General features: G+C 37.3%; 1 protein-coding gene across 1 annotated transcript in view; it reads left to right on the top strand.

The window, feature by feature from the left end:
• Window positions 1-1,650: 1,650 nt before the first annotated feature.
• The window catches only part of MRS2 (magnesium transporter MRS2), a 28,109-nt gene continuing 6,024 nt past the window's right edge, over window positions 1,651-23,735 (top strand). Inside the window, exons 1-10 of the mRNA XM_044658127.1 lie at window positions 1,651-1,906; window positions 3,092-3,097; window positions 3,509-3,576; window positions 5,407-5,443; window positions 7,678-7,790; window positions 12,652-12,825; window positions 13,537-13,667; window positions 17,496-17,612; window positions 22,502-22,654; window positions 22,906-23,023. Of these exons, the coding sequence (XP_044514062.1) occupies window positions 1,684-1,906; window positions 3,092-3,097; window positions 3,509-3,576; window positions 5,407-5,443; window positions 7,678-7,790; window positions 12,652-12,825; window positions 13,537-13,667; window positions 17,496-17,612; window positions 22,502-22,654; window positions 22,906-23,023 (1,140 nt within the window). The 5' untranslated portion in view covers window positions 1,651-1,683. The remainder of the gene's footprint in view (window positions 1,907-3,091; window positions 3,098-3,508; window positions 3,577-5,406; window positions 5,444-7,677; window positions 7,791-12,651; window positions 12,826-13,536; window positions 13,668-17,495; window positions 17,613-22,501; window positions 22,655-22,905; window positions 23,024-23,735) is intronic.

Genomic DNA, 23,735 nt, shown 5'->3' with positions numbered 1-23,735 from the left:
CCTGGTTTATCCTGGCTTCCTTCAAGATTCAGCTGCCTTCATCAAGAGGATCCTGGAAACCTCCATCACACATACACATACAGGCACATACACACACTGCTTGTGCCTTCCCTCTAAAACTACTTTCTATTTATAATATATATATATATGTAAATATATATATATCTTGTATATAAATGTGCTCCTTGTGTGCATTAAAATGTAAACTCCTTAAGGACAAGGATCATGTTTTCCCCCTCTTTTTATTCCCAGTGCTTACCAGAGTGCCTGGCACAGACATAAGTGGTGTTTAATAAATGCTTGATTGATTGATTTTCCCCATTCCAGATAAAGGTGGTTCCTCTATCCTGGATAAGAGTCTGTAGCAAATGAAACTGGCTGGCATGAAGAGGTGTATCAGGGATGCTACCAGAAACAACATAGGAGGGATTATGAAAGAAGGGAGGATAATAGGTAGGAAGAGAGGTATGAGGAATAGAACATAGCAAAATGGATGCTAAGGAAACAATAGGAGCCTAGATGGTAGGAAAAATTGGCAAGTATCTTCAGTTCAAGGGGGTGGAGTGAGAATTGCCTAGGATGATTTAGAGAGCTGTGGGACTGTGTTTTCCCTCTCCTCCCTTCTTCACTTCAGCTCTTTGCACCTCTTCCTCTGCTTCTGGTTCCCCTTCAAAATTCATCATTCTGACACTTCAGTCCCTACCATCAATCAGATTAAGAAGAAACATCGGGGAGTAGAAGAGATGCAAGAATCATGGAAACACCCTAGGACTCCAAGTCATGGTAAAGTGGAAAGAAGAAAGAGAAGAGAAAAATCTCTAAGAGAATGGAAGGGAAATTCTGGTGTCCACCAAACCACATATATATTTATATTTAAGGAACTATCTGAACTGTGACAAGTCAAGAATAAAAAGCAAAGACTGATATTGATTGGAAAGAATAATAAGCATTTCTTTAATTAGGTTTTTGTTTCTGCTTATACTGGGAAGGATAATTAGTGGAATGGTCTATTTTTATTAAATACATCAGAATCCAGAGTAAATAACTTATATTTAAATTTTTCAAGATTGTCTGAATTTCATACTTCACAAGAGAAAGCTATGTTCACTCCATACTTTCCTACACTAACACCTATAAACAATCCATATAATTTGTCTTCAGTTAACAAATGGCTATCTTCGTGAAACAGTTAGGAGNAAAAAAAAAAAAAAAAAAAAAAAAAAAGTTGCATCAAAATAATCAAAGTACTCTAGTACAAAATATAATTCATGCATTCCTCTGGTTTTCCTCGAATTAACCCCAAGAGGTGGAGTATCATTATTCTCACTTTATCGTACCAGACAGCATCCCAGAGTAGCTAAGAACAAATGGCCAGTCAAGTCCACCCAGAGCAGGAGTGACCCAAGTCCTCGAGGAAAGTCCAGGTTAATCCAAAAACCTGAAATCCTGCATCTCACTTTTACCTTTACCAGTAAAACCCAGACAAATAGAATCCGCTTCTGATTGGCTAGAATGAGAAGAAGGCGGGCACCCAGAAGCGCATATACTTTGGGCGCGCTAGCCAAAGGCGCTATTGCGCATGCTTATGCGACAGGCCTTTCCAGGGGTTTTGATGACCCGGCCGCCACACTGTAAAAGCCGGGATCGAACTTTCGGCTGAGGTGGCCTCCGCCCTCCAGCGCTATGGAATGTTTTCAGATCCTAGCCCGCCTCCTACACCGAGCTGTGAGGCGACCCCAGCGAGCCCTGCGCGGGCTGGCATTGGCCCGGCCCCCTGGACTTCTCCCCACCGCCTCCTGCTTCGGCCTCTGGGCTGGAGGGCCGCTTCCGGGACACTGCCGAACCGGACTGCCCGGGATTACTCGGGTCCAGCAGACTTGTGAGCCCCAGCATCCCAGTATATCAGGTACACGGACCCTTGGACCCTTCCCTTCTACGAGCCTTGTTGGCGAGCCTAACCCTTGGAATGGTCCTATAGGGGAAAAGTGCGTGTGCCCGATTTGACCCTTTCCGGGACCCGTCACTTGGAGTCCTGAGAATCTTAGTGGGTAACCTTGCACAGTATCGCTTTTGATTGTCGTTCAACTCTTTGCAATTACCCTCTCTACTCAGTATTAAATTGTGAACTCCTTATAAACAGAATAGACTTATTTAAAGCCCATTTCTTCCTCCAGAACACCAAACTTTGCTTTGCATGAAGTCACCCTGATGCATCCACCCACCCCTCTCCCCATTTTTCTCTCTTTCTCCCCCCATCCGGGTTGCCAAACTGGCGGTCTCCTTAATTGCTCCCATGGGGAGGAGCGGCATAAGAGTGTGACTCCCCTTATTGGTGTTTAGGAGTCATGAGGCTTTAAGAATCATGGAATATTAGAACTTTACGAAAAGGCAATATTAAAAAGATTTTACATGAGCAAAACTGACATCAGCTTTGAATACCACTAGTTATCTCTAGCCTAAACTCCCACGTCTTACAGAGGTGGTAACTCAAAAGTGTTTATTGACTTGAAGATAACTGAGAGGTGAGGTGACTCCAAGTAACCTCAATGCTGCTGGGGAGAGATGAAACTAGTACCTCAAGAACTGAGTGTCTGCATGTAGTCTCCCTTTTTCAATGCACTCTTTTTCTTAACCCTTACCCTCCCGCCTTAGTAACAATTTTAAGACAGAAGAGGGTCAAAGGCTGGGCAATTGGGATTAAGTAATTTGCCATGGGCCACACAGCTAGAAAGTGTCTGACATTAGATTTGAAGCCTGGCCTTTCCAACTCCAGGATTGGCACTCTTATCCAGCAAGCTACCTAGCTGCCCCTAAATCCATTCTTATCACTGCCAAATTGATATTCCTCAAGTTCAATTCAGATCTGAACTTGTCACTTCTCTGCTTTATAAAGTGTCAGTGGTTGCTCTTTTGCTGTCATATCCCTTTTGTAAAATGTATGCTCCAGGGTTTTGTATCTCTAAAACAGTGCTTCTACCTTAGTACTTAATAAGTACTAATGGATTGAGTGGAGAAAAAAAAGCAGGGCATTTTGGAAAAGATGTATCAACATCATTTACATGAACATGATTATGGTTATTACAGAATAAAGGAGATGGTGAAAAAATTCTCCTAAGTTTCAGAGCCTTTCAGAAGAAAACACATCTTTAAAATTATACACATTGCTTGCTGACTTTACCTGTTGTAATAGCTATATGTTAAATGAATTGAATTACCATAATAATTAGAAAGCAAACATAGATCATTAAAATCCATATCCCCATGTTTCCTTTAGTTACTGATTGTAAGATTTTCTTCCCAACCTATCAGAACTAGATAGAAAAATTGTCTAACAGCATAACTTTTTAGTAATTAGTGAAATGGTCTAAATGTAGAACAGAAAAAGGAAAAGATAAAGGACCCAATAATCTACTTTCCACATACTTTGGCTCTGAAATAATTTAATATTTTATGTGACTAGAATAATACTGCTTACAGGATGACATTTTCTGTTTTTCTTCGAGTAAAGTTCTTCGACTCAGTACTTCTGATGCTTCCCAAGCCACCTTAGCCAGTGTAGCACCAATATTTACTGTGGTGAGTATTGTACTATTTACTCCAGTTTTACTATGGTAACATTTATTTTTAAAAATAATTCAAATATATTGAACTTTAACAGGATTGAATAGTGTCCTTTAAGTGTTTCCTTTAACAGGAGTTCTCATATTGCATGATTAATTTTCTTTGTTTTTCCTTCCAATTTTTAAGCTGTCATTTTTCTGTTTCCCATTCCAAGATATAATTTATTTTCTTTTGTGAAGCATAAAATGAAAAATTTGCATTATGTTTTGTCTTTAATGTTTTGCTTAATCATATTTAAAAGGCCTCAGTGACCAACTAAACTTACTATGATTCCACAGAACTGATGAAATTCTTTATACAGTAACACTCTGATAAAATAGAACAAAATCTACCAGATTAAAATTCTGAAATTTCTGTATTAACACTGCAGTATTCCTGGGAATCCATTTCTGAAGGACTGGTAGTCCCACTTGGTCTCACTTAGAATATTCCAAACAGAGAAATTAATGTTCAATTCTAAGGAAAATAAGGAGACATTGGAAACTATTAAGGAGGAAGGTGATATGATCATAACTTGTACTTTGGAAATATGATTTCTTTAATTTTGAGAGCCTAGATTAGAGAGGAAAGAGACTTGAATGAAGAAGTCCCATTAAGGGTCTATTGGAAAATTTCACTTAAGAGATGATAGAAGCCTAGAATGGGATACTGGCCATGAAAATAGAGAGAAAGGGATAGATCTGAAAGATTTGTAGAACAGATAAGACTTGGCAGCTGGTTAGGGATGTAGATCAATAGAGAATGAGGAATCAAGATGTGTAAAGTTATAAATTCAGATAACCAGAAATATGATGACACTGAACAGAAATAGGGAACTTCAGAGGTGGGAGAGTTTCTTGGGGAAAGATTATGAATTCCATTTCACATATGTTGAGTATTGATGCTTACCAGACACTTACTTGGATTTAAATATCTAAAAGACAATTGGTGGTAGTAGGGCTGGAACTTAAGAGGGAAGCTAGAGCTGTTTATATAAATTGTGGAAGTGATGTGCATAGAGCAGTTAATTGAACTTATGGATGTTGATAGTCACCAAGATGAGGGAGAAGGTGGAACATCCACAATTAAGAGAGTGGGGTGTAGGTAATGACCTTGTACAGGAAAATTGGGAAGAAGCAGTCAGATAGGAAGATTACCAAGAAAGCTATGTGTTACAAAGTCTGAGTAAAGAGAGTAGCCAGAAAAATGTGGTGTTACATGATAGTGAGGTCAGGAAAAATAAAGTTTGGGGAAAGACTTTTGGATTCGGTGATGAAAAGACCAGTCTATTTTTTTAAAGGTCTACAAGACTTTAAGGGAGAGACTGTCATTTTTCATCTTTGTATCTTTTGCATGTAGTTCAATACTTTACCCTTTAGTACATGTTTAGTAAATATTTGTTTAGTTGAATTATGTGTCTTGGTACAGGTTGAATTTCTACCTTTGTCACAAATAAATTCTGTGACCCTGAGGAAATCATTTAAGTTTCTCAATGTTCTAGATAACCTTAAGCCTATAATTTTCAGGGAAAGTATCAATCTGCAGTGGTAGATTTTTTCTTTTTTTAAACACTTTCTTTCTGTCTTAGAATGGACTAAGTACCCATTCTTAGATAGAAGAAGGGTTAGGATCACACATCTAGGAAGTATCTGAGGCCATATTTGAACCCAGTATTTCCTAACTCCAGGCCTGGCTTTCTAATCACTGCTCCTACTATTTATTTTTGTTTGAAATACTTTCAGGAAATATTTCAATGAGAGATATTATGGTTTCTAAAAGTAACACATTTTTATTATCTCTTTTTAGATAAAATATGACAAAGAAGGAAATGTTTCTTCTTTCGGTAAGTATCATTATTTGTTTTCTCCCCCTCCACTCATAAGTGAAATCAGAGGTAAATTAAACCATTGTGGTGTTTCTCAGTACACTATTTTAGATGGTTTTTTCTCTTAAGTTTGAGAGTACTGGATTTTAAATAAGAAAGCCTGAGTCCCAACTCTTTTGCTTATTTAATTACCTTGGCAAAATGAGTCTCTGTGAGGACTCAGTTTTCTCATCTATAAAGTAATAAGTTTGAACTGAGACTTTTTCCCATTGTGACTTCTTTTTTTTCCCTCCTGAAGAAAGCAGGAATCACCAATTAGCATAGAGAGAACACATATATTTTATTGATTTTGTAGAATTTGACAAGTAGCTGTGGGAATTCTCACAACTCTACTGAGTGACTTAAGTTCCGTTTTAGGTTCCGAACACTAGAAATTATTTTCAAATCCCAGCTCATTCTCCCATCCCCATTAAGTCTACTGGTATCCTTCTTCTCCAAACTCTTATAATCATTGACATATCAGCATAATCCCTGCCCTTATTTCTTCACAGGGGCCATAATTCTCTCATTGCCATCTTTTCTCTCTTCTCCTTTATATCTCAATCATTTCTCAAGATAACCACCCATCCATTTTTAGAAAATAGGCATATTTCCAACCAAGCAGTGGTCAAGAAGAAAGAGAAGAGCTTCTTTTAAGCAATCAGATGCCTTATTGTTCCTGCATTCTTATTTGATCTTCAGACTTTGTACCTATAGAACTGAGGTTTTTTCGGCCTAGTCAATTTAATCTAGGCTAGCATAATAGAGATGGTTGTTAAGGTCTCTTTATGGTCCCCTTGCACAGAGGGTAGCACTGTCATTTTCACTTGGTGGCTGCATCTTTTTTTGCAATCATAGATTATGGTCAATCATTGCTTAGAATAAAGTATTTTGAAATATTACCTTTAGAAATTATTGCACTGATATTAATAAAATATATTTCTGGGACACCTAACCTAGTGTCTAAGTTCATGAATTTCTTATTTTTCATCTATGGAAATGTAGCAAATCTTGATTTGCCTTTTATAATTCTTGTTCTGCTTTAAGAAGCAAGTAAAATTCAAATAATCTGCTGGGATATTTGAAGTATTAAAGATTATAGGGGGCAGCTGGGTAGCTCAGTGGAGTGAGAGTCAGGCCTAGAGACAGGAGGTCCTAGGTTCAAACCCGGCCTCAGCCACTTCCCAGCTGTGTGACCCTGGGCAAGTCACTTGACCCCCATTGCCCACCCTTACCAATCTTCCACCTATGAGACAATACACCGAAGTACAAGGGTTTAAAAAAAAAAAAGATTATAGATAAGGACTGGAGTCAGGGGAACTCTAAGATGAGGAAATTCCTTCTACAAGTTAACATTTTCTTTGTTATTTAAAGTCTTAGAGAATCTCCTGGAACAGAGGTGTCAAGCACATGTCCCTCAGCACTCCTCTGACTACCCAAACCAAATTAAAATGTAATTAAAAAGCATATTACAAAATAAAAAATACAATAGAACATAAATGATGTTGACACATGGTTTTCTAAGTCTGTGTGAGACCTACAAAGATTCTTATGTTGTGGCCCTCGTTTTTATTTGAGTTTGATACCTGTATCCTAGAACACTGAGAAGTTCAGTGACTTGCTCAGGATCCCACAGCCAGTATTATGTAAAAGCAGGACTTGAACCCAAGTGTTTCAGGCTTTGAGGCCAGCTCTCTCTACCCACAATGCCCCACTATCTCTTATTGAAGATTAGATTACAGTTATGGTCATCGATACAGTGTGATAGCCAATAGGTCATAAAGTTATGATAATTTGCAAGGCATTTTCTGTCTTGTATGCACATCTAGTGTTGGGTCGTTGTTTAAGATTCTAAATGTTTTCTAGTGGAATACAAGTGCAACTGTTGGCATAAATTATTCTTAAATTAACAGTACAGTATGGTGACTCAATTGTAGAGAGCATCTTCACTAAGGAAATAGACTGACATAAGTTTGAAGCTTTCAGCCATTAATAAAGAAGGAAAATGCTTTTTTTTTTTTGCAGGAAACTTTTTTCTAGAGTTTAGAATGCCAAAAGAGTCACTGTAGCTTTTATTTTCTTTAATCAAATAACATTTTTAAAAACATTAAAAAGAGTATCTTTGAAATATCTTGTGACATGTAATTTTAAATGTGTAAATGTGTCATATTTAATTTCTTAATATTTTTTGGTCTAAACTGTTTGGTTTTTAGAAAAAAAGAAAATAGAATTATACCAGGAATTAGGTCTTCAAGCCCGAGATTTACGATTTCAGCATTTAATGAGTATCACAACCAGGAACAATAGGATTATCATGAGAATGGAGGTAAAGAATTTTATAATTTAATTCATATTTGTCTCTTTGAGTATTTATTGATGGTGATTACATTTAATTGTATTGTTATGACTATGTAGATTCCTAGTTAAAAGTAAATTTGTTATAAAAATGCTATTTGAAATTCTTATCCTTGCTCTAAGGGTCCTCATTGAGAGTCACTGAATTCTGAGTTTCCTTGTTTGCCTGTTGGCTTTAGAAAGAGGCACACATTGAATGTGCCTCACTTCTCCCCTAAATCTGTAACAAATTAATAATTCTTTCCCGCTCACCTTAAAAGAAAGTTGTAATACAATCTTTCTTGTCATACACAGCTTTTTCTCATACATATAAAACCTCTACTGTCATACTACAAAGGCCTAGGACCCTAAAATTTCCTTCCACCACAGAAAAGCTTTGAGTTGGGGCCAGTGATGATCTGTCTGTTATCTAAGGTCATAAATAGTGAAGCCAAAGCAGCTCATCCTCAACAGTTGGTGGCCAGGCTGTGAGTCTGTCAGGCCTGGTAACTCCAAAGATCATTTACATCTTAGAGCAGTGATGAGCAAACTATGGCCCATGGGCCAGATGTGGCCTCCTGAAGTGTTCTATTGGCAGCAGAACATTATTCCTAATCTGACGAATACAATGAGTAGGATACAATACAATGAAATTTTGAAAGAATTGCCTTAGAAACAGACTGACAGATGAGCATTTCCTTTCCTTTGGCCCCTTCTTTAAAAAGTTTGCCCATCACTGTCTTAGAGGGATTGTGATTGGTGGAGGAAATACCTATCTAGCTGAAATCACAGCTCCTTGAACTATTAAAGAAAAAAAATGCTTAAATTTATACTCTTTGCATAGAAAACAAAACTAGCCTGGAACCCAAAGGAATGAGTTATCCTAGATGGCCAAGTTTTCCAGATAAGTGAGGATTACATTAAACCTTGAAATAGTAGAACTTTATTTTTTTTCTCAAAAGAAAGACAAAAACATACTCTGTAATACTGAATGTAGTTATCCTTTTTTGATGGCTCAGCATCATTATTATGAACATGTTTGGGCTGTGTTGAAATAGATGATGTGAGACTTAGGGCTGATGGCTTGGGTTCATAGCGGGTAGCCCTGGAACTTCATTAGGAAAATATCTTATTAACTAATATTTTAGCTGTTTGCTTTTTCCCTTATAAATATGATATAAAATATGTATAGCTGCCAGGCTTCCTGGGCAGTATAACCTTAGCAGATTTCCCTTGAATGAAAATTTGAAGTGTTTTCCAAACCTTTTTTAGAATATAATTTTCATAGTTGTTAAGGCTTCCCTTTGACTTGTTGGCACCATTCAGAATATCATCACTTATAATCTATGTATTAGTGAGGTGAAGGACCACGGCTTTGTCCTTTTTACTTTTCCCCAATCTTTTAGTCTATTTGCATTAAGCTTTTTTCCCCCAAGCATTGGGGAAAGGGAAGAAAGATATCCCTGTTTCAAGAATTTGTGCTATAATGTTTTGAGGGTGATTTATCCAATGCTTCAAAATCTTCATCCTTGATGATGATGACACTTATATACATATAGCATCAGCTTTTGTGGAAAGTTCATGTTAATATGTACCCCTTTTTGGCCCCTCAAAAGAAACCTTTGATTTTAAAGCTCAGTTTGATTTTAGGGCTAAAGCTGAAGCCAGAGATGGAGTCCTTTCTTCATTTCTCTAGATCTTTTGTCTTTGATAAGGATTGGCAGGGTAGAGACCTGCTTTCTCTTTGTTTATTCAAAACCAGCAACTCTTAGATAATGAGATCAGCTGACTCTAGCCTGGGAAACACCTTTCCAAGTTAGGAAAAGTACTTGTACTCTGTGATGCCATTCTGGATTGCCACAAGTTGCTCTTGGCTCTAAAAGACCCACCTCTTGTTCTGATTGAGGTCTGAGTTGTCCAATCAGAGAGTCTCAGGAAAGGGACTTCACAGAGGCCCTGCAGGCTGGTTCACTGAGCAGGTGGCTAGAAGAGTTAGCCAACCAAACTGCTCATGCTGCTTCTCCCTTCCCTCCCCCAATTTTTTTTTTTGCTATTGAAGAGAATAAGAATCCCTGACCCCCTGATTCTTTTTAAATGAGACCCCAGTTATCATAGTCAATCAGTATGTATCCAAAAGAAGTGAATAATCTAGGACAATGATTGATTAGTGATTAAAAAAATTATAGTAAGATTAATAGAAATCCAGTGATTATATTTTATGAGGAAAAATTTAGAACCACATAGTAAATCTAGGTACTTCTTTTTACGGTAACTCTCCTTAAACTTGCATTGCAATAGGGTATGACTCATCAAGTAAGCAAAAAATGTGTCAATCATATAAGGCATGTCTAGATGATGAGTGGAGGGAGCCTTGGAAATGTGCTGACCCCTTGACCAAAGGACATCGCTAGCATATCAACTTGAAGGCCATCTCATCAAGACTCAATTAGAAATCCAGACACCTCTTCAAGAAGAAAGCACCCAATTATTGCTAGAAAATATATCTCCTACCCATTGTTTCTAATTGTATCCCCTGCCCATTGAAGCTTAGGTTGGTGATTGACTGTTGGGATGGGATCTTGAATGGTATATTTTTATAAAAAGGATGAAAACTCTCATTCAGATGTCTTAGTTGCGAGGAAGCCTAATGACCCAGCTTTATTGAGAGACATCAACCTCTCACAAACCTGTTATTGGCTTGGAGTTTTGCCACTTTGTTTTCTTTCAGATTGGTTTAAAATTATTCGCCACACTTATTAAATAAATGTAAAATTAAGATTCAATACCTAGAGGATTTTAATCATTATAGCTTTACCTAAATTCTCCTTCAAGTTCAACTTTGTAACATTTGCAGAAATTGAAAGTTCTTTAAAGCCTTTACCTGATGGACCAGCTTTTTCATGGAATGTTCTTGATACTATTTTATTTTCGAAATGGGGAAGATGGTCAAGAAAGTTACTGAAAATATTCCTAGACACTAACTGGAATTACTTAAGGTAGACTTTACTACCTGGAGAATCAGTTATTTGCTGGCGAAACTGTGGGCAAGTCACTTAACCTTTCTGAGCTTCAGTGTAAAAAGAAGTCAGTCATACATCAGGTACTCAGTGAATATTATTTGCATACTATGTGCCATATACCGTAGTAGCCACTGGAAATAGAATAATTCCTGCTCTCAGGAAGTTTACATTCTATCAGGGAAAACTACATGTACATATAGAAATGAATACAAAATAGGACAATTTTTTTATTATGTTATATATACTGAGGTTGGAAAGATGGATTAAAGCCAAGTTGTAAAAAACATAAATATATTATTAAAATATTTTAACCTAGAGGTAAACAGGAAGCCATTGGAGTTTATTAAGTAAGAGAGTGACTATTAGACTTTTTTAAAAATAATTTTTTTAACCCTTACCTTCCAACTTAGAATCAATAACTGTGTATTGGTTCCAAGGCAGAAGAGCTTTAAAGGCTAGGCAGTGGAGATTAAGTGACTTGCCTAGGGTCACACAGCTAGGCAGTATCTGAATCCCCATTTGAACCCAGGACTTCCCATCTCTATCTAGACCTGGCTCTCTATCCACTGAGTCACCTAGCTGCCCCAGATTTTATTTTTTAATCTGGGCAGTGTGATGGCCTAGAAAGAACAGTGAACTTGGAATCAGGAGCCTTAGGTTCTAGTTTGAGCTTTGCCAAGTAATGGTTCTCCACGAATTGACCTAACTCTCTGACTTCTGCCCAATTGCATCTAGATTGTACTTTGTTTAGTGTCCAGATCTCTTTATCATCTCTGATAATCTGATAAGGACAGTTTAGTTGATAAGGAAATAAGGACTGGACAAGGGAGATGTCTTTTACTTCATGCTTCCAGCTCTGGCTCCAGGAGCATGGAGTTTATTATATATATTTCAAGTCTCGTTTCACACAAAAGAACTCCCCCAAAACTTTGCAGATGCGCAGAAGTTACAAATTATGTCACATCAAAACACAAAACATTGGCTTCAGAACAGACCAAGGCCAAGGCTGAATTTTGACTAGGTTCTTATCAGAAAGCCAAGTCAGGGAATATTTTTCTCAGGGTTGAATTGCCCCTGCTAAAGTTTTGTCCTTGGCTGTAGCTGCATTCCTGGGCAAAGGGGAACAGTGTTAACCCTTTAAATTCAGGTTTGCTAGGAACTTAAAGCTTTTCAATAAGGCCACAATACTTTTCAACAAGAAATCACAAGGATCACAAAAGGGTCAAAAGAGGAGTCTCAGATTTTTATCTATTCTCTTATTGGCTTCCCATATTAGCATTTCTTTTTTGTATTACTGCATTGCAGTTCATTCTAATAATGCCATTAGTCATTGGCAAATTCAGAACTGACCTTACCTGAGGACAAGGACCTGGGCCCAACTTTGGGATTTGGGGATATTACAAATTTGCTGAATCTGTTTCTTTGTTCAGTGGTTTGAGTTTTGTTTTAATTTACTGTTTGACCACAGCCTTTTGTAAAAAACTAAAACTTTCTGTAAGACTTCCTTTTTAGCGAACTTAGGGCTAATTATTGGTAAGTTCACTAAAATGAAAGTCTTTTAGAATTTAAATAAAATGGTCCAGTAAAGCCAGGAAGCATTTTAAGAGAAAATAGGGTTGAATTCCTGTTGTGAATCCTTTTTTTCTGCTATTCTTGAGATTGTCCTGTAAGTCTTGAATAAAAAGCTTAAGAGATTTAGTGATCATACTGTTTGAACTAATCACTACATGGTATTTCATTTATGCTGAATTCAAATTTATTACTGTTAGAGGGAAACCATGTTCTATGTCCTTTTATTTCCTATCATTTAACAGTTTGTATGTTGTTTTACAGTATTTGAAAGCTGTGATCACTCCAGAGTATCTTCTGATATTAGACTATCGTAATTTAAATTGGGAACAGTGGCTATTTCGGGAACTCCCTTTACAGCTGGCTAAAGAGGGTCAGCTTGTCACGTACTCCTTGCCCTTTGAGTTTAGAGCCATAGAAGCACTTCTGCAGTATTGGGTGAGCCTGCTTTTCATTTGTTCATTTGCATTATTTTTTTGGCTTGGAAATTCTATTGAATAGAAAGCTGTGTCAATTATGCCCTAATTTTCAATATTGTATGTGTGTTTCAAAATAGGAAGTGAGTGTTTAAGGTAATGTGAGAGTCTACTGAAATACACCTGTTCTGTGGTAGTTTGACTTTTTCAAGACCAACCTTTTAGGACTTGTATAGGAAAGGTATCTGCCATTCCCTGTTTTCATAACTGACTCAAATTAGAAATTTTTGTAGAAATCAGTTATTTTACTACCATGACATGATTGGAATAGACCCTTCAGGATACTTTTTGCCACCAACATTAAATTCTTTGGGAAGAGGATACTTGTTTTTGATGGAAATAATATCTCATCATCCAGCTAGTCCTGTACTCAGGTCATGTGATGAACTGACTCCTAACTGTTTTAACTAATGGCTGCCCTTTCTTTTTGTTAAGTGGGTATCTATAGAAATAACATTTTATCTGGAATGTTAGTAACCTCTCAGCTAAACCTGGGCCAGGTGATGATCTTGGTTTAGAATAGCTTCAGGTAGTTTGCCAGTCCAGAAAGTATTCTGGTCATTTACCATTCATTGAAGTGTTTAGTTTTTAGTAGTTTATAAGAGCATTTGCTGACCCAGAATATTCTAAAAGAATTATTTTAATTCTTATGAAAGGTCATGTTGTTATCTAGATGAACACCCTTCAAGGGAAACTTAGCATTTTGCAGCCTCTCATCTTTGAGAACCTGGAAGCTTTAGTGGATCCCAAACATTCATCCGTGGACAGAAGCAAACTGCATATCTTACTACAAAATAGCAAAAGGTAAATATTTGACCTCAAAGTGAGGGGACTTCGACTTCAGTATTCAGTAATAGTATTTTTTAACTGTTACCTTCCATCTTAGGATCAATACTATGTTTTGATGCTAAGGCAGAAGAGTGGTGATGGCTAGGCAATGGGGATTAAGGGATTTGCCCATGGTCACACAACTAGAAAATGTCAGAGGCCAAATTTGAACCCAGGACCTCTTTTGTTTATAGGCCTGGCTTTCAGTCCCCTGAACCAGGTAGCTGCCTTCAACAAAAGTCTTATTAAAGTAGGTTTTCTTATCATAATTCCAGAATGAAAGTGAAGAATAATTACTGAAATATTTGTTTAAAAAGACTTTGTTATTTTGATGAGTACTGCCTCCATTTGTGTGACCTAAAAATCCTCTAAGTCTTCTTCATATGTGTGATTCTCATATATGATTATATGAATCCTCTAGATGATTATACCACTTATACCTAGAGATCTTCTTCTGATTCTCTTACCATTTTGTGGGTCCTGGCACAGCACAGTTGTGATGTCATCACTATTACTCCATCTCCAGACTCATTGTCTTTCTTGTCATGCATGCTTTTGCTGTTGTCCCTTATATGTTGTGTGCACATCACTTGGCAATATGTTATAGCCCAGTTTTTCATGAAATAGTGACTTTCCACATAATATCCCAGAAAGAATATCAATGTTAAAATGTTATAGCTTTGGTAGAAACAAGCAAGGAACCTGTCCATCAGTAGGCAAGTAGATAGATTGAGCATGTATTAACATTTGCTGTGTACTAGGCACTGGAATGATAATTGATATGGTCCCTGCCTTCAAGGTACTCACATTCCAATAAGGGAATACAACAGAGAGAGGGTTGTCAGAAGGGAAAAGTGTGATAGAGACCTTGTTCCTGGCAAGATAAGGCTAAATCTTCCCTATCAGAGCTCTGGGTGCTTCTAGGAACAGCAACTCAGGGTCTTAGGAGGAGGAAATGGGAAAGATGAAAATTACATTGTTTAACTTCATGTGGACATTACATTATTTCACTTTCTGACTGTGTAGATTAATATAAGGCATCCTCTACCACTCTTAGTGTATATCTGGCATAGACTTTTTAAAAATAGGTTTTTTAATATTTAATGTAAAAAATAAAATTTTAACATAGGTTTTATGTTTTATGAGTTGCCTAAAAGGAACTGGTAGATGGAAGTGAACTAAAACTGGAGCTTTTTAATGACTACATATAGTAAATTGAATATACACATGGTCATAAACTTTGCATTAAAACAAACATTTTCAAGAGTTCCTTTTGAAACCTTTCTAACATGAGGACCGCTCATAGAATCTCAGAGTTAGAGGGCTTCACAAGAGACTATCTTGTTTAAGCTCCTGAACAAGAATTCTCTTTATGACATTCTAAATAGTTCTTTATCCTACCTTTACAGACCTCTAGTGAGATGGAATTGACTACCTCCAAAAGTAGGCCAGTTTGATAGTTAACATTTTTAGAAGTTTAAATCTTCCCTTTTGAAACTCTTTACTCATTGCTATTAGTTTTGCCCTCTGGGGCCAAGCAGAAAAAGAGAAAATCCTTCAGATGTGAGAAAACAACTGTGTTGTTTCCATAATAATTTAAATGGGTTTGGCAAATATAAGAATTTTTAAAAATTGTTGAGGTTGCTGTTTATAAGGTAGAGATAGTTAAGGGGAAAATGTAGGAAGAAGGTAAAAAATATTGCCTATCTAAATATACTAAGTTTAGATCCAACCGCCTCCAGAACAAAGAGAGCGTCCCAACTGTTATAAAGAAGGAGAGGATTTGAGCATATGAGCAGGTGAACAGGATCTGTAAGGAATAAATGCATGAACATAAGATCAGCAGGAAAAAGACTGGTTGATACATCTATTGAGCTTCCTGGTGTGATCCTGAATCATCTGAGCCATCTGTCTTTAAGAATTAGGTTTGGGGTCCTTCTGGATCCAAAACCTCTTTCTAGGCCCCAGTCCTGCCTAACTGCCAAAACTCACTACCTCTATTAACATTAAAAGGGGGATTTGGGGATAGGGTAGGTATATCTATATTAGAGACTGGGTTCTTTAGACAGAGTAGGTAAAGATCAGAGTAGGTAAATTTCTGTGAAGACTTCCTGTGAGGGAACAACTTAGATCTGGGGGAGGTTTAAGTAGTTGACACTATATTAAGTTTATCCAAATCCCTTCTAATCTTTCCCTTGTTAATTAAACCAGCTTTTATTTGATATCTTAATAGTCTGTGTGTGTCATCTCAGTGTCTGGCTCTGCCTTAACTGGGCTTGGTTGGCCTTCCCAAAAAAGTTTAATCTTCTGTTACTGGTCCTAATTAAACATCTAATCCTCTCCCCAAACCCCACTACCATTACACACTGAAAATAGGAGAAGAGACAGTGTCTCTGGCCAGGGTCTCCTCAACCCAAGTGAGTCACCGAAGCCGAACTCCTCTTCCTCGAGCCACCAACACTGAATCCAAGGCAGAATTGAATGCCTAATCAAACCGAACCACCAAAAGAAAGATCTGAGCCGCCAAAAGACCCATGAGGCTCCCAGAGGTTCCCCCTATACACAGTTTTCTCCACCCATCAGCTCTCCCTGTCACATCTCAGGAATCATCAAAGTTTCTTAATTTGCTTGGCACCACCCAGGGAGCAGTGCCTATGGGATCCACCCCCTGTTCTCTGAGAGTGTGAACCTTTATCAAAAGGATCCTCAGTTCCCTACTGATTAAGTTAAGAGGGTGGACCACTCCAAGTACTTGATTGATAGTTAAGATTAAATATTCCCTTTCAAATTTCCTTTGAATTTTCTCTTTTGTGCTAAATATCTCCATTCTTTTCAACCGGTGCTTATATTCTCCAGCTAGGTTTCTAAAATGTGACACCCAGAACTAAATTCAGTACTCTATACTATATATGTTCTGCCTAGGATATAGGACACTTTCCCTTCACTTCTTAAATTTGAATCTCTCTAATACAGCCTATAATGACATTTACTTTTTTGGACTGCATTATGTAATTTTTGATTGTACTAAATAAAGCTTTGAGTTTTTTTAAGGTCTTTTTTTCACATGAGCTATTGTCTAAAACAATCATCTTCCATATTTTATTTTTGAAATAGATTTCTCTAACCTCCAAGTAGTTCTTTATATGATGTCTTATAAATTTCTTCTAAATAGATTCAGCCCATTGTTTCTGGATCCAAGATGTTGGCTACATATTTCCCTCAGCTACATGGCATCTGCATATCTGCTAATTATACATATCATCTCGGCCACCTTCTGAATCATGATAAAAATGCCAAATGGGATAAAGCTAAAGACAAACCTTTGTACTCTGTTAAAAGATCTCCCTCCAAGCTGACATTTATCTGGTGGCATCAACATGTCCTTTGTGTTCCAGAAAGGTATTAGATAGACAACAAGGAGGAAATATTTGTCAACTAAAAGAATAACTGCTTCTCTGATTGCTTTCCTCTATTTCTTTCCCTTCCAACATTACTGTACTCAGTTTCCATTCCACTAATACAAGACCAAAACATCATCGACACCTGACCTCTCATTTGTACCTGCATTGTTATTTAGAGATTTAGTGTTTGCACTTTATTCTCCATTTCTAGAATGAAAAATTCTTCATAGAATATCATTCTGATAGAGTGAAATCACAAATAAATAAAGATAATGGGAAATTTGAAAAAGTTTTTTAAACAGGAATATATAATACTGAAAGATTATACGAGATAAAATGTATTGCCCCATAATGAAATACCTTTAAATGAATGTGTACCTAATGATTTTTCTTACCCCTATAGCCTATCAGAATTAGAAACAGATATTAAAGTTTTCAAAGAGTCAATTTTGGAAATACTAGATGAAGAAGAATTGATGGAAGAACTCTGTCTAACCAAATGGAGTGATCCTGAAGTCTTGTAAGTCTACTATAACCCAGACCCATTTTCTTATGGTGTGTGTCCTAGGATTTATATTTTGCCTTCTTATTTCAAATATTATTTATTATTTAATATTTCAGATTTCAGATTTCTTTAGTATTTCAAATGTTAACTTTTTTAGTACAAAGAGTACTGCTATTGTTTTGTCTTTTTATTGTCAAGTAAATTATATTCAGGTAAATATTTAATTTTCTATGTTTGTACAATGTTCTAGGCACTAAGAATACAAAGATAAAGAATGAAATATTCTCTTCTTGCAAGAAGCTTACATTCAAATAAAATACAGCAAATAATTATATAACTATATAAAGAAATACATAATAATTAAATGTAAGATAATTTCATGAGGAAGGCACTAGCAGTCAGGGAGATTGTTCTTAGAAAAAGAAAATGATAGTGCTTGAGCTGTGTCTTAAAAGGAGAGAGGTAGAGAAATATGGGGGCAGGGAAGGGATAGGTAGAAGCCCAGAGACAGACAATTGAGTATCATATATGAGGAATGGAGAAAAAGCTAATTTACCAGGATTGTGGGGTAAGGAGTAATGGACACTGTGATTAGAAAGGTAGGTTAGGGAAAATTTGTGAAGAATTTTGAAAGTCAAACAGAAGAGTTTATATTTTATCCTAGAGACAATAGGGAGCCACTGGAGTTTATTGAATGAGGGAGTTGTATGATCATATCTGTGTTTAAGGAAAATCATTTTGGTAGCTTCTTGAAAGATGGGTTATATTGGGGAGAGATTTGAGGTAGAGAGATCAGTAAGGAGGCCATTTCCAGGCATTTTATAAGATTCCAGGGACACAAAGTGGGGAAAAATACATAGACCTTTCCCTCTCGGGTTTTATCTTCTATGGGACATATAGGGTTCCCAAAGAACTTGAATTCAAGTCCTACCTATGAAATATAATGCCTCTGTAAATCACTTAACCTTTCAGTTCTATGGGTAACTATTTAGGACTATTGCAGGGAGCAGCTTAGTGGATTGGAAGCCAGGCCTGGAGACAGGAGGACTTGGGTTCAAATGTGGCCTCAGACACTTCCTAGCTGTGGGATCCTTGGAATGCCACTTAATCTCAATTGCCTGGTCCTTATCATTCTTCTACCTTTGAACCAATATATAATATTTATTCCAACACACTTTCCTTGGTAGAGGAAATTCCTCACAAGGGCTGAAGAAATCACATCAGCTAAAGAAAAAATGGTAGTTTCTGTAGGTGTCATAAGATATATAAAGACATAGAGGCTTCATAGCTATGAAATATAATCTGGTTGGAAAGATCAAATAAATCTTAATTTAAAAAGCTAGCTTTTGAATTGATCTTTATAAGATGATTAGGGTTGTGACAAATATGGAAGAAGTGGTACTTTAAATAGAGGAAACATGAGAGCAAATACAAAGATGAGAAAGGATAGACTATGTACTTGGGAAGGAGAATAGAGTGTTTAACTAGAATGTAGGGCATGACTGATTCCTAGGGAAGTCATAAAACAGATCATTAAGGAAAGAACTTGTGGACATCTAGAAAGAGAGGGTAGTAATAGACTATTGTATAATAGATTTATAATAGGTTTCTCTATGTCAAGGCTTTTCCCACTCCATCCTATCTTCTAGTCAGCTGCCAAAATGGTTTTCCTAAAGCAGAGGTCCTGACAATATCCCTCCTCTACTCAGTAAACTCCATTAGTACCATATTACTTATAAGATTAAATATAAATTGGGGCAGCTGGGTAGCTCAGTGGATTGAGAGTCAGACCTAGAGACGGGAGGTCCTAGGTTCAAATCTGGCCTCAGACACTTCCCAGTTGTGTGAACCTGGGCAAGTCACTTGACCCACATTGCCCACCCTTACAGCACTCTTCCACCTATGAGCCAATACACAGAAGTTAAGGGTTAAAAAAACAAAAAAACAAAAAACAAACAAACAAAAAAGATTAAATATAAATCCTTCTGGGCATTTAATAGTATTTAAAGCTCTACAACCCCACCCCTTTTACCTCCGTCTTCTAGCATTTTACTCCCCTCTACCTGTACTAGCTACACAGGCCCACTTGCTGTTTTCTCACACATAACTCTGTGTCACAACTCTGCCTTTGCTGTCTTTTTCCACTCTTTCCACCTGCCCACAGCCCTTCCTCCAGCTAGAATGCTCTGCCTTCTCATCTCTGCCATTAGAATTTCTTACTTCATTCAAAGCACAGCTCAGATCCCATCTTCGTCAGGTGACTTCCTAGTTGCTTGCCCACATTTTTTTTTTTTTTTGCTTTTTTTTTTTTTAAACCCTTAACTTCTGTGTATTGGCTCCTTGGTGGAAGAGTGGTAAGGGTAGGCAATGGGAGTCAAGTGACTTGCCCAGGGTCACACAGCTGGGAAATGTCTGAGGCCGGATTTGAACCTAGGACCTCCTGTCTCTAGGCCTGACTCTCAATCCACTGAACTACCCAGCTGCCCCCTGCTTGCCCACATTTTGCTAGTGCTTTCTCTTTGAATTTAACTTTGATGCATTATGTATGTGTCTACATATAGTATGTACATAGTTATTTACATGTTTTCTATCCTATTAGAATGCTCTTAAATTGTTAAGAGCAGAGAGTATTTTTGCCTCTTTTTGTATTCTCAGCACTTAGCCTGACTCATAGTACATAACTTAATACAAAGATCAAGCATGGCTTCATGATGAACAAGTCATGCCAGATTAATCTCCTGTCCTTTGACAGGGCTACTAAATTACTAGATATAGGAATGCTATATGAATATAGTTGACCTAGATTTTAGCAAAGTTTTGATAAAGTATCTTAGTATATTCTTGGGGAAAATACGGAGAGATATGAACTAGATGATAGAAACATTAAGATGGTTTCAGAACAAATTAGACAGTTTGGTTCAAAGAGTACTTGTTAATGGTTCAGTATCATCTCAAGTAGAGTACCCCTGGGACACATGTTTGTTTGGCTGTATGCTGTTAACTTTTTTAATTTGGTTCCAATAGCTTCGGACAGGTGTGTTGCAGACTGTACATGTTTGGCACTTCTAATTCAGACCCAGATAGGGATAGCTGATACCACACATCCATAGGGATCCCGAAAGACCTTGACAGGCTACAGCATTAGGTCAAATCTAGCACTTAAAGCCTTATGGACACAAAAATTCAACTTCACAAGTTGGGAGAGGCACAGTTAGACGTTGTTTTATAAAAAGGTCTTAGGGCTTTAGTAGAATACAAGCTCAATTTGAGTTAGCAGTGTGCAATGGCAGCCAAAAAAGGCATACCTTTCAGGAATAGAGAGTTAATACCCCAGTTGTTACTCTCTCCTCTTCAGACTTCATTTGGCCTCTCACTTTCAGTTATGGGCTCCAGTTTAAGAAAATTTTTCATAATCTAGAGGATGTCCAAATGAGTACAACCAGGATGTGGAAGAGCCTTGAGTCCATGTGTTGAAGGATAAGCTTAAAAAGAGATTTGGAAACCATTTGTTAGGGGTAATATTTAAAAATTTTAGAGTAGACCAGAGATGTTGAACTTTTGGCCAGATATTGTATGTATGACTCTCCAGTCTTCTAAGCCAGGTTACGTGGCCCACAGGGATCCTTATGTAAAGTTTAGTGGCCCTCATTCTATTTGAGTTTGATAGCATGGGAGAAACCAGTATTATTGAGAGAGAATGTTCATAGACTACCCATTCTTCCTTTCCCTCACCTCAGTCTGCCCATGGTAGCCAGGGGACCAGCACCATGTGCTGCCACTGAGGGGAACTAGAGACCCTTTCTTACCCCAACCAGCCCTTATTACCTGGTTCCATTAGGTGCAGGATGCCTCCTGACAGCTGAATGCTGACCTCAACATCTCTGACCCTGTTGGAAATGAAAGTGTCTTAGACTTTCTATTCTAAACCTTGGGCCCACTATTTTCTTGGTAGGGGATTGCCTGCCTTCCTGTTACCTGCCGAAGTCCTCAGGGTCTTAATATCTTATTGTTACTTTCCCTGACTTCATTGGCCATGAATTAAACCTAAATCCTCCTTATATATTGTCTGCTTGACAGTCTCAATTTTTTTGTCCTCAGAACTTAGCACATTGTTTTACCCTTAGTAATACTCAGTAAATGTTTTTACATTCCATTCCTCTTAAATATCTTGGAAAACAGCTACATTTTTTGGACAGACAGTGAAAGAAGAAAGCAGTATATTTTAATGAGAATGATAGGCCTGAAGAACTGGAAGAACTGGCTCAATCCAACCTCTGACACTTAATGACAAATTTGAGTTTCCTCTTCTCTAGAATTAGGAAACTTTTAAAGTACTAGCCAAAGGTGAGTTACTGTTATTAATAGGCATCTTGGAAGAAAACAGAACAAAAAAGGAAGTCAGTATGTTGTGGATCCCTTTCATGAGATTTGCTAGACTTACTTTATTTAATACATGGATAAATCCAGATAAAAGTTACATATGAGACTTTCCTAGCATAATGCTAGTTAGTAACAGAGTGAGAAATGAGTAACTCCTTATTGCTGTTTAATACATCTGCTTCTTTCAAAGTCAAATTATATGTATGTATGCGTGTGTGTGTGGATATACACATAGGATTTGATTCCCTCATTTTCCTATCTGGATAAGAAAGGGTGCATATAAAAGCAGAGAACCAACTGGCACACCCAAAAGATCGATGATTTTATTAATGTAGCATGCCAACCACTCTTAGAAAACTATCACAGAAAAAGAAAAAAAAACCTTGCCTCTCTCTAGAAATTGACCATAGGTGCTATCACTATTAAATTTAATACTAAGTGGGTCTTATGCTAGTGTGGTATGTATGCATATGTAAAAGTGATACATCTCACTATCTCTAGCTAAATAACTTTTTTGTTTGCAGTGAGAAGAGCAGTACAGGAATTGACCATGCAGAAGAGATGGAACTGCTTTTAGAGAACTACTATAGATTAGCTGATGATCTTTCCAATAAAGCTCGGGAGCTCAGAGTATTGATTGATGACTCAGAAAGTGTTATTTTCATCAATCTAGACAGGTAAGCTCACCTTATCTAAAAGTCTATCAAAAACTATTTATTGAAAAGCTCCTTTTTCTCTGATCAGACCTATGTTTTAGAACATATATATCATAATTGTATCATTATTACTAGACAGTACATTAAAGTGCAACCTCTTTGATAGTGTGGATTTTGATACATAGCTCTTTCTATGTAGAATATTTGATTTTCATGCAAAGTGAATCTAGCAGATAAGTTCTTCTGATCTGAATAGGTGTTCTCCACCCTAGCCATCGTAATGTGATGATGAGGTTGAACCTACAATTGACCATGGGAACCTTCTCTCTTTCACTTTTTGGACTTATGGGAGTTGCCTTTGGAATGAACTTGGAGTCCTCCCTTGAAGAGGTGAGAGTTTATTATTTTAAAAAACACTAGGCTCCTTTTGAAATGAGTGTTGACTTGTAGATCAGCTTTGTTATTTCATATTTCTATGTGAAAAAAGATAATATTAGGAATGGGGAATTAATAATAAACTGAGGACACACTCACTCCTCACAGTGGAAGAACAGACAGAGGAATGTTCACAGGTAAACTAAATAGGGATGTGAGGTTTGGGAATGGCAGTTGGCCAGTAACTGCCAATCTGCCAACCAGGGAAAAACCAATGTAGTGGGTTTAACTAAGAGGATACAGGAAGTGCTAACAAAATTGTGTTTAATGGAAATGACTGAGGGAAGTAGGGAAAGGGGTATTTCTATTTTAGAGAATAGCCTAGTAGTTTAACTAACTAAATATCTAACTAAGCTGGTCTCTAACTAAGAGGGGCTGGAGAGGGGTTCTCACAGTACAGGTTCAGAGATGCTCCAAGCTGGTCATCCAAAACAGACTCCAAGGAATAAGGTAGATTAACTTGTTGTCCACCAACAGTTAATCCAATCTTATCCTCAACCTAGGTCATGATGTTTTCCTTGCAAAATCTCCTTCTCAGTGGTATCCCACACCAACAGCTCCTTGGGTATATGGCAAAACCTGGACCACACAGCCAACACTCCTCCTTTCCTCCAGCTTGGTCAAACTCCCACACCTCTTTTTCAAAATCCCAGCTTCATTCCATTAT

This window comes from Gracilinanus agilis, chromosome 1, assembly GCF_016433145.1.
Source record: "Gracilinanus agilis isolate LMUSP501 chromosome 1, AgileGrace, whole genome shotgun sequence".
NCBI lineage: Eukaryota > Metazoa > Chordata > Mammalia > Didelphimorphia > Didelphidae > Gracilinanus > Gracilinanus agilis.
Note: the sequence above shows the minus strand (reverse complement) of the source record. Positions and strands in the feature narration are given on the sequence as shown.